The sequence below is a fragment of the Sus scrofa genome, chromosome 17 (genome assembly GCF_054392235.1).
Source record: "Sus scrofa isolate SSC_HxYL_T2T_F1_AM1 chromosome 17, Sscrofa_HxYL_maternal_Yorkshire_Landrace_v2.0, whole genome shotgun sequence".
NCBI classification, from domain to species: Eukaryota; Metazoa; Chordata; class Mammalia; order Artiodactyla; family Suidae; genus Sus; species Sus scrofa.
Window position 1 is genome coordinate 48,864,174 of NC_139399.1, and position 12,669 is coordinate 48,876,842.

A 12,669-nucleotide genomic window follows, 5' to 3' on the forward strand; every position below is an offset into this window, starting at 1 on the left:
GCTCCCCTGGTGACCCTGTAGCAGGTGCTGGTTCAGCAAACAAGCCCCAGCCACGTACCTGATCTTGCCCTTCTCAGGCATGGCCGGGGTTCCTATTGGCTTCCATGTCGACAGCACGTTACAGTTTACAGGGCCTCTTCTCTTCCGTAATCACATCCCTGGGTTGGGTAACAGGGCAGTAACTCGGAGCTCCAAAGTGGCAAAGGCCTGGAGAGGGAGTGGCTTCCTCAAAGTCACACAGCAAGAGAGAGGGGGGCGCTGGGACACAGGTCCAGGATCCCCCCGGGGAGGAGCTGCCCACCCTCGCTCCCTGAGCTCTCTCATCCTTCTTGCTGAGCACTTGGGCCAAGCACATAGTAGGCACTTAGGCTCGTCCAAGGCAAGTGGGAAGAGGAAAATCTTAAGGCACCTTCATTTTTGCCATCCCTTCTGCTTTCAGTGGAACCCTTCAGATTTTGCCTCTTGAAATAAACAAAATATAGGGCTTCACGGTCTCGTGGTTGTGTGTCTCTGCATGTGCTCAGGTCTGTCAGGGAGGGAAGGAGGGCTGGGAATGGATGTGCTGACCCCATTTGGCCCCAGGGCACACGTGTTCCTAGGAAGCCCCTTCCTGGCCCTCCCGCTTAAGCCTCTCCTCTTGGACTCCATCAAATTCTGTTATTCCAGGCCTGACTTGAAGCCGAGGGGTGAGCTGGCAGGCGTCCCAGGTAAATAAGAGCAGCTGGAGAGGAGAGGGACTTTTTGGGGTGGAAAGATGGACCCGATCAGACCCCTACCCCACGGGGGCTTTTGTGGAGGCCTCTGCCTCGTGCGCCCTGGAACATGGTGGGAAGGGAGGGTCCAGGTGGAAATCGGGCTTTCTCTGGGCTAGGCCAAGCACTGGAGGGCAGGCTGCCTGGGTTCAAGTCCCTGCTTGGCACCTTACCTACTGTGTGACTATCAAATCTATAAAAGAGGGGAACAGCCTGATGGGATTGTTTGAGGAATAAATAACTCAGTGCATGTAAAGGTTCCTGACCCAGAGGAAAGTTGGCTGTTATGATTAGCATGTGCCAGGAGCCAGTTAAATATTTTATGTGCACTGTTTTATTGAACTTGCACACCTGTTATGGAAGTAGACACCAAACCATCCCCATTTGATAGATAAAGAAGCTGAGACAGAGAATTCCCGTTGTGGCACAGCGGAAACAAATCTGACTAGTATCTATGAGGACGTGGGTTCGATCCTTGGCTTCGCTCAGTGGGTTAAGGATCTGGCATTGCTGTGAGCTGTGGTGTAGGTTGCAGACACAGCTCAGATCCAGCATTACTGTGGCTGTGGCGTAGGCTGGCACATTCCAATTCGACCCTGAGCCTGGAAACTTCCATATACCATGGGTGCGGCCCTAAAAAGCAAAAAAATAATAAGAAGAAGCAAAGACACAGAGAGGCTGAGAACCTACCTGACACCACATTGTGAATCCGTGGCAGAGCCAGGGTTTGATTCCAGGTATGCTTAGCTCCAGAATCCAGACCCCAGACATCTGGGCTCTAAGCCGAGCTTGGGTGGGGACCCTGTAGCGCTGAGCTGCCCTGGAGCAGTGCACAGAGCTGTCAGGTAAGGCCCCAGACTCAACCCTGGCCACTAGTTTGGGGAGAAGGATCTCTGGCTCATTCTCGCTGTCTGTAAAATGGGTCTGTGTGAACCAGCATGGCCTCCTTCTGTCCTGGGTTCCTGCCAGTGGGCTCTCAGTGGTGGGACAGGCCTAAGGGCTGGTCAGGAGGGGCCTCCAAATCCATCCAGCATTGGCATGGCCAGGGCTGTCCCCTCCCCCTGCCCGTTAATGGGGAGGCAGTCAGGCCTGGGAGCTAGAGCTGACTGTCCTGCATCCACTTGGGGATCCCCCTGTGGGGGGCTGAACCCCAACCCTTCTCTTGGGGTGCTCCAGAGTCTGGGTCAGGCACAAAACAGCTGGTCCTGAACCAGGCTAATTAGAGTGTTATGAAGATTCTCTACGAGATGCAGAAGGGACCAGAGCTTGAAGCAGCTGGTTGCAGTCCAGGAAGCCTTCACAGAGGAGGTCTCCCTGGAGCAGGGTTTTGAAAGCGAGTAAGAGTTCCTAGGGTGGAGATGATGGTAAAAGATGTTCTTAGCAGAGAGAGCAGCAAAAGGTATAGCTACTCAATTCCATCACCCCCACCCTTGCCGTGCCATCTCTGTTTTTCAGGGGCTGGAAGTCCAAAAATGATACTTGTCAGAGCCCCTAGCCAGCTAGTTTCTGGTTAGGGATCTGCCAGTGGGGAGCAGGCAGGAGGATCAGAGAGGCCAGCCTGCCTGCCTCTGGCTCCTGCCAAGGCTGACTTCAGCAGGATTTGTAGATTCAGCAGCTTTGGTGGCTCAAGGATTGCAGTGCCTCCAGCCACTGGGTGGTGGGGACCAGGTCCTGGGCTCCTGATCACCCTAGGCAGCTGCTTCCTGATTTTTGGGTACCAAACCTACTCCGTCTGCTCTTCTAGCCCCCTCAGATACCTGCGGAGTTAATTTCCCTTATAAACTCCCCCTCCACCTGAAATAGTCGAGTGGCTTCTATTTCCTTGCTGGTCACAAGTTGATAAAATGTTCAGGTCATCCAGGCCAGAACCAGGCGTAGCTTTTAAGGAACAGAAGGACCAGCACCCCGAAAATGGGGTGTCCTGCTTTGATTTTGATTTATTTTTACATGCATGTCAGATATCTCAGCATAAGTTCCCTGAGGGCAGAGATTGTCTTCCATCATCTATTCAATCAACCAACATTGGTTAGTGCGTCATCGGTAGGGAATGAGATGAATGATAGTCTCCGCACTCCTGGAATCAGTGTAGATCTGGTGTCCTCCAGTTGAAACTGAGTCTCCCTAAACCGGGTTCCCCTGCTGACTTTATGATTAATCTCTTTATCCAAAACTGTATTCCCTTTCTTGTCCCACCTCGGCTGCCCTCAAGACTGAGGAGTATCAAAGGAGAGAGGGGATTGAAACGAAGCAGGACTCTGTGGGGACCCCCCCAGGTACAAAAGCCCCTCTGTGTCCCCTGCTTCTTGTTTGTAAATTTTTTTTTCTTTTTAGGGCTGAACCTGTGGCATATGGAAGTTCCCAGGCAAGGAGTAGAATCGGAGCTGCAGCTGCCAGCCTGCACCGTAGCTGCAGAAACGCAGGGATCTGAGCTGAGTTTTCAACCTCCACCACAGCTCATGGCAACACCAGATCCCCGACCCACTGAGTGAGGCCAGGCATTGAACCCGCATCCTCATGGATACTAGTCGGACTCATTTCCGTTGCGCCACAACAGGAACTCCGACTTGTTCATAATTTTTTTAAAAGGCTTTAGTTTCCTAGGCCTTCCTAAGTTCCAAAGAGTAGATCCAAGTGGTTAATGGTGAGGACAACAGAGGCACAGGACTCCTACTTCCTCCTGAAGGGTGTAGATAACAATCTGATGAGTATCTTTGAGTTATTCTGTAGAAACTAAGACCCCCCCCGCCCCGGGTGGGGGGGGGGGAATGGTGGCTACGTGCTGACCACAAGCACGTACCCCATCCTGGTTTGAAATGGAAGACTGAGATTCCAGAAACATCACCTGTTACCTCACTACCAACTAATCAGAAGACGGTCCATGAGCTGATCACATCCCATGACCCTCTCCCCTCATACCATCTTTAAAAACCATTGCCTTGGAGTTCCCGCTGTGGCTCGGTGATAACGAACCCAATTGGTATCCATGAGGACGCCAGTTCTATCCCTGGCCTTGCTTAAGGATCCAGCATTGTCGTGAGCTGGTGTAGGTTGCAGATACAGCCCAGATCCTGCATTGCTGTGGCTGTGGTTCAGGCTGGCAGCTCCAATTTGATCCCTAGCCTGGGAATTTCCATATGCTGCGAATTTGGCTCTAAAAAGAAACAACAAAACAAAACAAAACAAAACAACACTTGTCTGAAAGCCATCAAGAAGTTTGGGTCTTTTGAGCATGAACTGCCCGTTCTCGTTGCTTGGCACCCTGCAAATAAACCCTTCCTTTGCTGCAAATACCCACTCTCTCAGTCTGGCTTTCTGTACTGCGGGCACACGAGCCCTTGTTCTTTCTCACAATGTAGCCAATAGCCACCTGTGGCCATGGAGCACTTGAAATGCAGCTAGTCCAAAATGAAGCTGACTCTCACTGTAAAATAGACAACGGCATCTCAAAGATTATGTGTGAAAATAAGAATGTAAGGAAATTCAAATTATACATGTGGCCTGCATTTGCGACTCACATTATATTTCTACTGGACAGCACTGGTCTTATGGGAGCTGAGTTGAAACACATTGATTTACCAATTCAGCATTTATTAGAATCTGTTTAGGAGATACTTGTTTTCTGCCCTTGAGAACTTCAGACAGGATGGGGAGGGGGACAGGTATATCAACATGGACCCAAAAGTCACTGTGATAAATGTTTGAGTTGGCCCATGTGCTATGGCTCTGGGGGCCTGAGAAGAAATCTGGGCAGGCTTCACAGAAGAGGTGACTTTGGTGTTAAGCACTTTTGTTATTATTATTATTATTATTATTATTATTATTAGTCTTTTTCTCCTTTTAGGGCCACATCCATGGCACATGGAGGTTCCCAGACTAGGGGTCTAATCGGAGATGTAGCTGCCAGCCTACACCAGAGCCACAGCAACACCAGATCTGAGCCTCGTCTAAGACCTACACCACAGCTCATGGCAACGCCAGATCCTTAACCCGCTGAGCAAGGCCAGGGATCGAACCGGAAACCTCATGTTTCCTAGTTGGATTTGTTTCCACGGCGCCACGACAGGAACTCCTGGTGTTAAGCATTTTAGGATGAGTAGAATTTCACAAGATGGGTAAAGAAGAAGAGGGCACTCCAAGCTCAGGGAACTACACATGCAAAAGCTGAGAGGTTGACAGGTGCACAGGATGTTAAAAGGGATACAGGAAACTCATTCTGGCCTGAACACAGTTTGTTCAAACAAGGGCCTGGAGATGGAGCTGGACAGTATAGCGCCTTGAATGGCAGTAAAGTCTGGGTCTGAAGGAGGCACTGAAACTTGGGAAAAGCTCTTGGGTAGCAAGTGGTTGGTCCAGATGGAAGTGAGCTCACCCACCCACCCTCCTCCAAAGCGTGCAGAGGAACAGACCAGACCTTGTTTGAATGTGAAAAATAAACTCTTTTATTTCAGTGCTCGCTCCTCAAAAGCACATCTACTGCTTGCTTGGAACCCCAACGTGTTTATAAAACCATGGAGAAATAGAGCAATATTTATATAGAACATATACATGTTGGCTCATTTTGTGCTTCTTCCTGTGCAAAGCAGAAAGTCGTAAGTGCATCAGCGTGACGTTCCCCAAGTCCCTCTCTGGGATTTGGGAGGCCCTGGAGGCTGTGACCCCACCCCAGCTATAGAATCCTGTCCCCGCTCTTCCCTCTTCCAGGTTGAGGGAGGCCCAGTCATACGGAGAGAAGGCGGGGTAAAGTAAGAGGTGGCAACTTGTGCGGGCCCCAAGGTTAACCAGGGACAAGGGCTGTGCTCCAGGGCCTTGGCGCTTCAAAGAGACAGTGGCTGAGATGCCAACCTAGCTGGCAGCTAAGGCTCTCGTGACATCTAGGCATTGCGGTGGGTAGGCTTGCAGGGAAGACAGGGGCCTCTGGGGCTCTTTCTCCCTAAAACTGGGCTCTGAAGGGCGGTGCCTGGGCAAAAGCGGGGGACCTAGTCGATACTGGGGGCAGGAAGGTGGTCATGGTCATGTACTCTGAAACACCCTGGGCCTGTGACCCAAGGCTCTGGGAATCCAGGGAGTCGGACTCACTGTCATTGGCAAGGCTGGAGCATATAAGGCACCGGAGTGCAGAGCCGAGAAGGCCTTAGAGATGAGCTGGTCCAGCTTCTCCTGTGACCAGGAGGAAACTGAGGCCCAGAGAGGGGAAGGCCAGACTTGGGACTCAAACTCAGAGCTCTGATCCCTCTGATTCCCTCCCTGCCTTCTTGCCCCAGCTGGATCCTTTCTCGATCAGGTCCCAGATGGCCTCTCTGACATGAGTCAGGTCAGGCTGGCATCGTGACAAGGTGCCGGACTCAGAGTCAGAAGGCCGGGGCTCCATTCCTGCACCTTTACATACACAGCCTTGCAAAATCCAGGAGCCCACGAGTGCAGAGTGGGCCGCCTCACTTCTCCAAGCTGCAGTCTCCTCATCGGGAAAGCAGTTCCCACTCTGCTGTTTCCCATTGCGATTAAATGGGTTGGCGGCCATGTGAACACCAGAGAGCCCAGGAAGTGCCTGGCACTCAGTAGGTGCCTCACAACTGTGGAGGGGACGGGGGGGGGGGGTGTACTATTGGGCCAGGGCTGCTAGGATGTGGGGGGATCCTGGGTCTGGCCTATTCCTGGGACCCTCCCCATCTGCACGTGTTTGGCTCTGCCAAGGGCCCCCGGAGCCTGGGCACAACCTGGGGAAGGGGTTCAGGACATGCCAGGGAGTTGAATTCCTTGATCTGGTCGTTGGGCACACTTTTTTGGGGGTGGCACACTTTGTTTTTTGGCTGCTCCAAGGGGCTCTGGAGTAGATCAAACGATATGGCGGGTGTCAGTGGTTTTCCAAATGGCATCTGGGCTGGGAAGGGAGGCAGGAGGTCCACTCCCAGGCCCAGTCAGCCAAGATCAGGGCTCTGGCGGTGGAGGCACAGAATAGTCCTCATAGGTGAGGGGGCTGGGGAGCCAGGCTCAGGGGGACAAGATGGCCAGAAGTACATTCGAGTCCAGATACCCCCCCGCCCCTCACAAAGGCAGCCCAGCCCTGCCCTGGGGTGTGGGGCCCAAGAAGGCACAAAGGTTACTCAATGGCTTGGAATAAAGATTGGGGTCAAGGTGGGGGCCCTCGGCTGGCGGAGGTGAGGCTGGCACGGGGACCCCTTAGGAGGGGCCGACGATGACGTTCCTAAAGCCCTTCACGGCCTTCAGCCTGTTGCTGTTGAAGTTCACCACCAGCTTGTGGCGGCCCACGAGCAGGGGCAGTAGGTCCACCCTCACCTTGACTTCCTCCCCCGCTCCCACGGGGTCCGGGCTGTGGAGAGAGAGAGAGAGAGAGAAGGGGTGAGGTGGGAGGGTGGGGGGTGGCCCTGGCCTGGTCCCCACGATGGGGATGACTGAGAACGCAGAACCTAATCTTTCTTTTTTCTTTTTTTTTTTTTTTTTCCTAAAGGGCCACACCTGCGGCATTTGGAGGTTCCCAGGCTAGGGGTTGAATCAGAGCTGCAGATGCTGGCCTATGCCCCAGCCACAGCAACACGGGATCCAAACCCACGTCTGCGACCTACACCACAGCTCACCGCCACACCAGATCCTGAACCCACTAAGCAGGGGTAGGGATCAAACCCGCAACCTCATGGATACTAGATGGATTCTTAACCCACTGAGCCACAATGAGAACTCCTGAACACTTAATCTTAATGCCGATGGAAATAAAATGGGCCCTGCTCATCACTCTCTGAGGGCCTGGGCCATCTGCCCTCCTGTGTGCAGAGGGGCCAGTGTGCATGTGTGTGTGTGTGTGTGTGTGTGTGTGTGCACAGAAGTGGATGGTGTGCTCCAGGGTAAGTATCGACGCTCACATGACTGCACGTATGAAAATGCACTGAGCTGTATATACATGATGTGTATTTTTTTTTTTTTTTTTTTTTTTTTTTGGCTGCAACGTGCAACAGCTTGATGTGGGCTCTCAATTCCCAGACCAGGAATTGAACCTGGGCCTCAGCAGTGAAGGCACTGAGTCCTAATCGCTGCGCCACCAGGGAGCTCCCTGTGTTCTTTACGTAAATTACATTACAATTAAAAAGTGAAAAATCAGATGTGTGTATGCTTGTAAGCGTGTGTGTATGGAAATACATAACCGTGAGGTTACACCGCACAGGCACACGTGTACACCTGTATGTATGTGAGGACTTGTGTGTTCAGCGGCAGGTACTTTGTGATGGAGTGTGTAACTGATCAGGATGGAGGAGACATGTACGTGGAATGCAGTTAACATGTGGGTATTTGGGAGTGGACGCGGCGGGGGTATTAGGCAGGGGTGTGGGTGGGCGGGTGGCGATGAGACGAGGGGCTTATGGGAGCCCTTCCCCCGCGAGCCTCTGCCCTCTGCCCCCAGGTCCCCAAGCAGGACGGAAAAGACTTACATCTCCACGGTCTTCTGCTCCTCGGTCAGGCCCGCCCCCTCCACGGTGAAGGTGCAGCCTGACAGCGGCGTGGTGAGCGGGTTCCGCAGAGACACCTCAGCCACCAGCTTGCGGTTCTGCTTGGGCTCTCCCAGGATCTGGAGGAGGCACGGGGCAGACATCAAGGGCAGCCTCGAGGGAGAGGGGCCCAGAGCCCCTCGGGGACAGGCAGAGTCCTGACTGGGCCATCTCGGTCTTGGCTGCTATGTGGCCCAGGGTCTGCCTGGCTCTACCACTGTTGCTCCTTGCCTCGTCCAGAAAACAGAGGATGACACCCTCCCAGCCTCCTCATGGAGCTGCAGTGAGGTTCCATGCGACCCACAGGAGGTGGAAAGGTTCTAGGGTCTGGGGTGGAAAGATCAGAGGCTTTGGAGCCAGGCTGATCACTGCCTCTTCCTCGCTGTGTGACTTCAGGAAGGGATGGACCCTCTCTGAGCCTTGGTTTCTTCATAGTAGAGAGCTGCCTGACCGCAGGCTTCTCATGAGCATTGACTGGGCTGATATGTGCAAGCTTTTAGCAAACCGTCCTGTACACAGAGGTCACTCCCGTCCCCTTTGCCCTTTACCATTTATTGGTAACAGAGCCTTTGGGATTCTGGGGCTGTGGCTCCTCATGGTGAACCGTTATGATGACCATGACAATGGTGAGAAGAAGAGTCAGTTTTTATCGAGCCCCTATAATGCTCTGGATATGGTTCTATGTGCTTCCTGTAGATGCACATTTAATCCTTACAACACCCATTTTACAGATGAATAAACTGAGAACGAGGGGCCAAGTAACATTCCCAAGGTCACCAGGGCATAAAACCCAGCAGTCGGACTCTAGAGGCCATGTCTTTAACTCCCCCACCCCTTTCTGCCTCACCGGGTCCCTGGGGTCTGGGTGTCTGACTTTAGAAGTTTAACGTTTTAGGGTCTATGATTCTGAGATCCCTAAATGCCATGAACCTTCCACTCTGGGATTCCAGGATTCATTCCTAGAGGCTCCAAGTCCCAAATTCTTTGGGTTTCATGATGCTTTTCTTTGATGAGGCTAGGATTCCAGAAACCCTGGGGCATCAGAGAGCTTGAAGTGGAAGGGAGCCGGGTGCATGGATGTGCGGGGGCCCGTCCTGGGACCTGGCTCTTACCCGGATCTTGATTTCTGGATTCTCCAGGTAGATGTCCCTCTCGGCCAGCAGGTAGCTGTTGGCAGCCGGCTCAATGAGGAGGCCCCGCACCTTGATGAGGTTGGATTCGGTCAGGCAGTCACAGTACTTTTCGTAGAGGATGCGAAGGGGAACGCTCTTCTCTGCAGGTGGAGAGAGGCGAGAGCGCTCAGGAGACATGAATCGTGATCCCCACCTCTCCTATGGTGTGTTCGCAAGGCACAGAGAGGGCAAGGAATGGGCTGGAGGTCACACAGCTGGTGAATGGATGGGCAAGTCCCAGAACTTTCCCCCACCTGCCCTGGCTCCAGGGTTCCCAGGGAGAAAGCCGGGAGGGGATGCTGGAGCTTCAACAGGCTGGGCTTTAGGTCTGCCTCTGCCCTTTGCTAACTGGAGATGCTGGACACTTCACTCCACCTCTCAGGCCCTCCATTTCTCCCCCTGAGGTAGGTGAAACTGTACCCATTTTATAGATGAAGAATTACTCCTGCCAGTAAGTGTTCAGATCAGGAGAGCTGGCCCTGCTTGGCCACTGACTGGCTGTGTGAGTCTGGGAAGATGCCCTCCCACTCTCTGTTTCTCCTCTGTTCCCTGGGACTTCTGGTACCCACTGGGCAGAGCTGATGCCAGAGATCATTTGGGAGCAGAAGCCACACAGTGATGAGGGTGACAAAGAAGCTGGCATGACCAACCCTTCCCACTGCGAAGAAGCAAAGTGTGGATTTTTGCCCCATTTTTCTGATGAGAACACTGAAGTCCTAGGGCCCTAGGGGTGAGCTTAGAGGAGGCAGGAAGGAGCAGCAGAAAGGACTGAGAAGCCACAGGCCTGTGCCAGGCCCTGCTTGTCCACGTGGTCATGGAGAACTCTGGGCAAACCCCCTTCTGCTCTTGGGCTTTGCCTGTCAAATAAGAATGTTGGGGGAGTTCCCTTCGTGGCTCAGTGGTTAACAAACCCGACAAGGATCCATGAGGATGCGGGTTTGATCCCGGACCTCACTCAATGGGTTAAGGATCCAGAGTTGCTGTGAGCTGTGGTGTAGGTTGTAGGCACAGCTCGGATCTGGTGTTGCTGTGGCTCTGGCGTAGGCCAGTGGCTACAGCTCCGATTGGACCTGTAGCCTGGGAACCTCCATATGCTGTGGGTGTGGCCCTAAAAAGCAAAAAAAAAAAAAAGAAGAAGAAGAATGTTGGAGGGACAGTCTCGGGGCTCCGTGGAACCCAGCCAACCTCTCCTCACCGTCCCAGTGTCATGAAGGTCGATGCCATTGCCTCTTTTCCTGCCCTCTGTCCCCTCCCTCCCCCGGCTAGACCCGCATGTCTCAAACTCCAGCTGTTCATGTGATTTTCACACATCTGAATAAATCCTCATTATCTACCCATCATTTTATACTTTTTTTTTTTTTTTTTGCTTGGGGAAACTTTTCGTCATTATGTGCAGCAAACCCATCTCACTTACTGGATTAGGGAGCTGGTAAAAACAAATACCAGCAAACCAGTCATGTTTACTCAGTTCTGGCTAGACATTCTCATCTGCTGAGGAGCTCTGAGGCTGAGACCTGCATGTACTGCTAAAGAGAGAGGTGAGCAAGGGTGGGGGTGCCTAGGCCACTGGGTGCCCGCTAGGACCCTCTGTTAGGTGGCGGAGGCCTGAGTAGATGGTCTGTTTCTCTCTGTGTGAGTCAAGGGCTAGGTCCTGGCCGTGCGCACCGGTGTTCCCCGTCCCACTCTCTGGAAAATGTGTGCCCAGCCCTCTAAGTCATTCATTCCTGGGGTGGATCTGCCTCAACCTCTGCTCAGATGACGTGGGGGCGGGGGTGGGGGCCGGAAAACCACGGCTTCTGCCAAAAAGGACAAAAAGGAGTGAAAAGTCCTGGGTCAGGACCTGGTGGAGCAGCGTGGAAACGCTGACCAGCTCCGCAGGAAAGAAGGAAAACACGGTCCTCCAGGAGCTGGGAGGAGGGGCCCTGACTCTTAACTTTTCTGGGAAGCTGAGGCCAGGGTGGGGCTGGACCTTTGCGAACTGCAGTCCACAGGCTGGGGATCCTGGCCCTGGCCTTGGGCCAGACGCTGGCCGAAAGAAGGAAACGTTGTGCGGTGACTGTCACTCCTTCCTTAGATGCTCACGGGGATCACACTGGCTGCATTCCTCACCTGGAAGGCGAGGCCGTGGAGAGAGAGAAGGGGGTGGGGGCAGGAAGGGAGAGAGCCGCGGAACAAGGAGGCAGGGGTGGGGGGCGCTGGATTCAGTTCAGCTGTCCTAGGCCTGGCTTCCTGTTCCCTAGCACATGGAAATCCCCCAGATCTTATCATCAAAGAATAACCAGCAACTCAGCCAAAGTGCGGGGTCTCTGAGGATGGGAGAGTTCATCTCAGGTTGGCCTTGGCCTTGGGGGCTTCCGTAGGGCATCCTGGACTAGCTCCACTTTCCAGCACAGCACCTGGGCCCTCCTCTGCCATCTCCTGGCAGGCTGTGCCCCTCACGGGTCTCGGTAGCAGGAGGGACCCCCTCGGCTGGGAACACATCCCCAAGAAGATGAGAAACCCTGGTGGGCGTGTCTGAAGCCTCTCAGAACAATGCTCTCAAGGGCCCAAGGCTATCTGGAGGCACAGGGTGAATCAGCAGAGGCCTGGGAGGAAGTTATTCTGGCATCCCTGGAGTTCACCCTGTGAGACACATTCCTGCAAAGACACTTCCTCCCTTTGAAGGGTTCTGAGCCTGAGAAGGAACGACACAAAGGGGCTGGAAGGGCTCTTCAAAGACACACAGATGGGGAACCGAGGCCTGGAAGGGAGAAGAGAAATTCCCCAGAGCCCACAGTCTGTAGGCAGAATTGTAGGAACTGGCACCTGGGTGTCCTGTCCACCCCACACACCTGTAGGGAGGGACCCCTGCCCTGACTCGGGACCTAACTGCAGAGCTGAGCGCTGCATCCTCGGCTCGCTGTCAAGGTTGGCAGGGACTCGGGATCCACTGAGCCCGGCCCTGGGACCCTTGTCTGCTGTTCAGGAAAGTGCGTCTCGGCCTCCCCACACCTGTCTGCCCTTCTGCTCATTGAGGAGTGAAGGGCCCCACCGTGTCCAGGCACCATGTTACACTTTCCAGATATTTCCTGAGCACGTATCCCCTTTGTCCTCACAACGGTCCATCAGGGGCATGCTACTGCTGCATTTGATGGATGAATGTGATTTGAGGCCGTACCCCTAGAAGGTGGGAGAGGCCAGATTCAAAGCCAAGGCTGGCTTCTAAACACGTCTTTTAATAAGTGTTGAAGAGTTCCCGTTGTGGCTCAG

General features: G+C 53.6%; 1 protein-coding gene across 1 annotated transcript in view; it reads right to left on the minus strand.

The window, feature by feature from the left end:
* Window positions 1-5,167: 5,167 nt before the first annotated feature.
* The window catches only part of TGM2 (transglutaminase 2), a 34,858-nt gene continuing 27,356 nt past the window's right edge, over window positions 5,168-12,669 (minus strand). Inside the window, exons 11-13 of the mRNA XM_003359989.6 lie at window positions 9,361-9,521; window positions 8,192-8,328; window positions 5,168-7,080 (exon numbers count right to left, since the gene is read on the minus strand). Coding sequence (XP_003360037.3) covers window positions 6,930-7,080; window positions 8,192-8,328; window positions 9,361-9,521 — 449 coding nt within the window. The 3' untranslated portion in view covers window positions 5,168-6,929. The remainder of the gene's footprint in view (window positions 7,081-8,191; window positions 8,329-9,360; window positions 9,522-12,669) is intronic.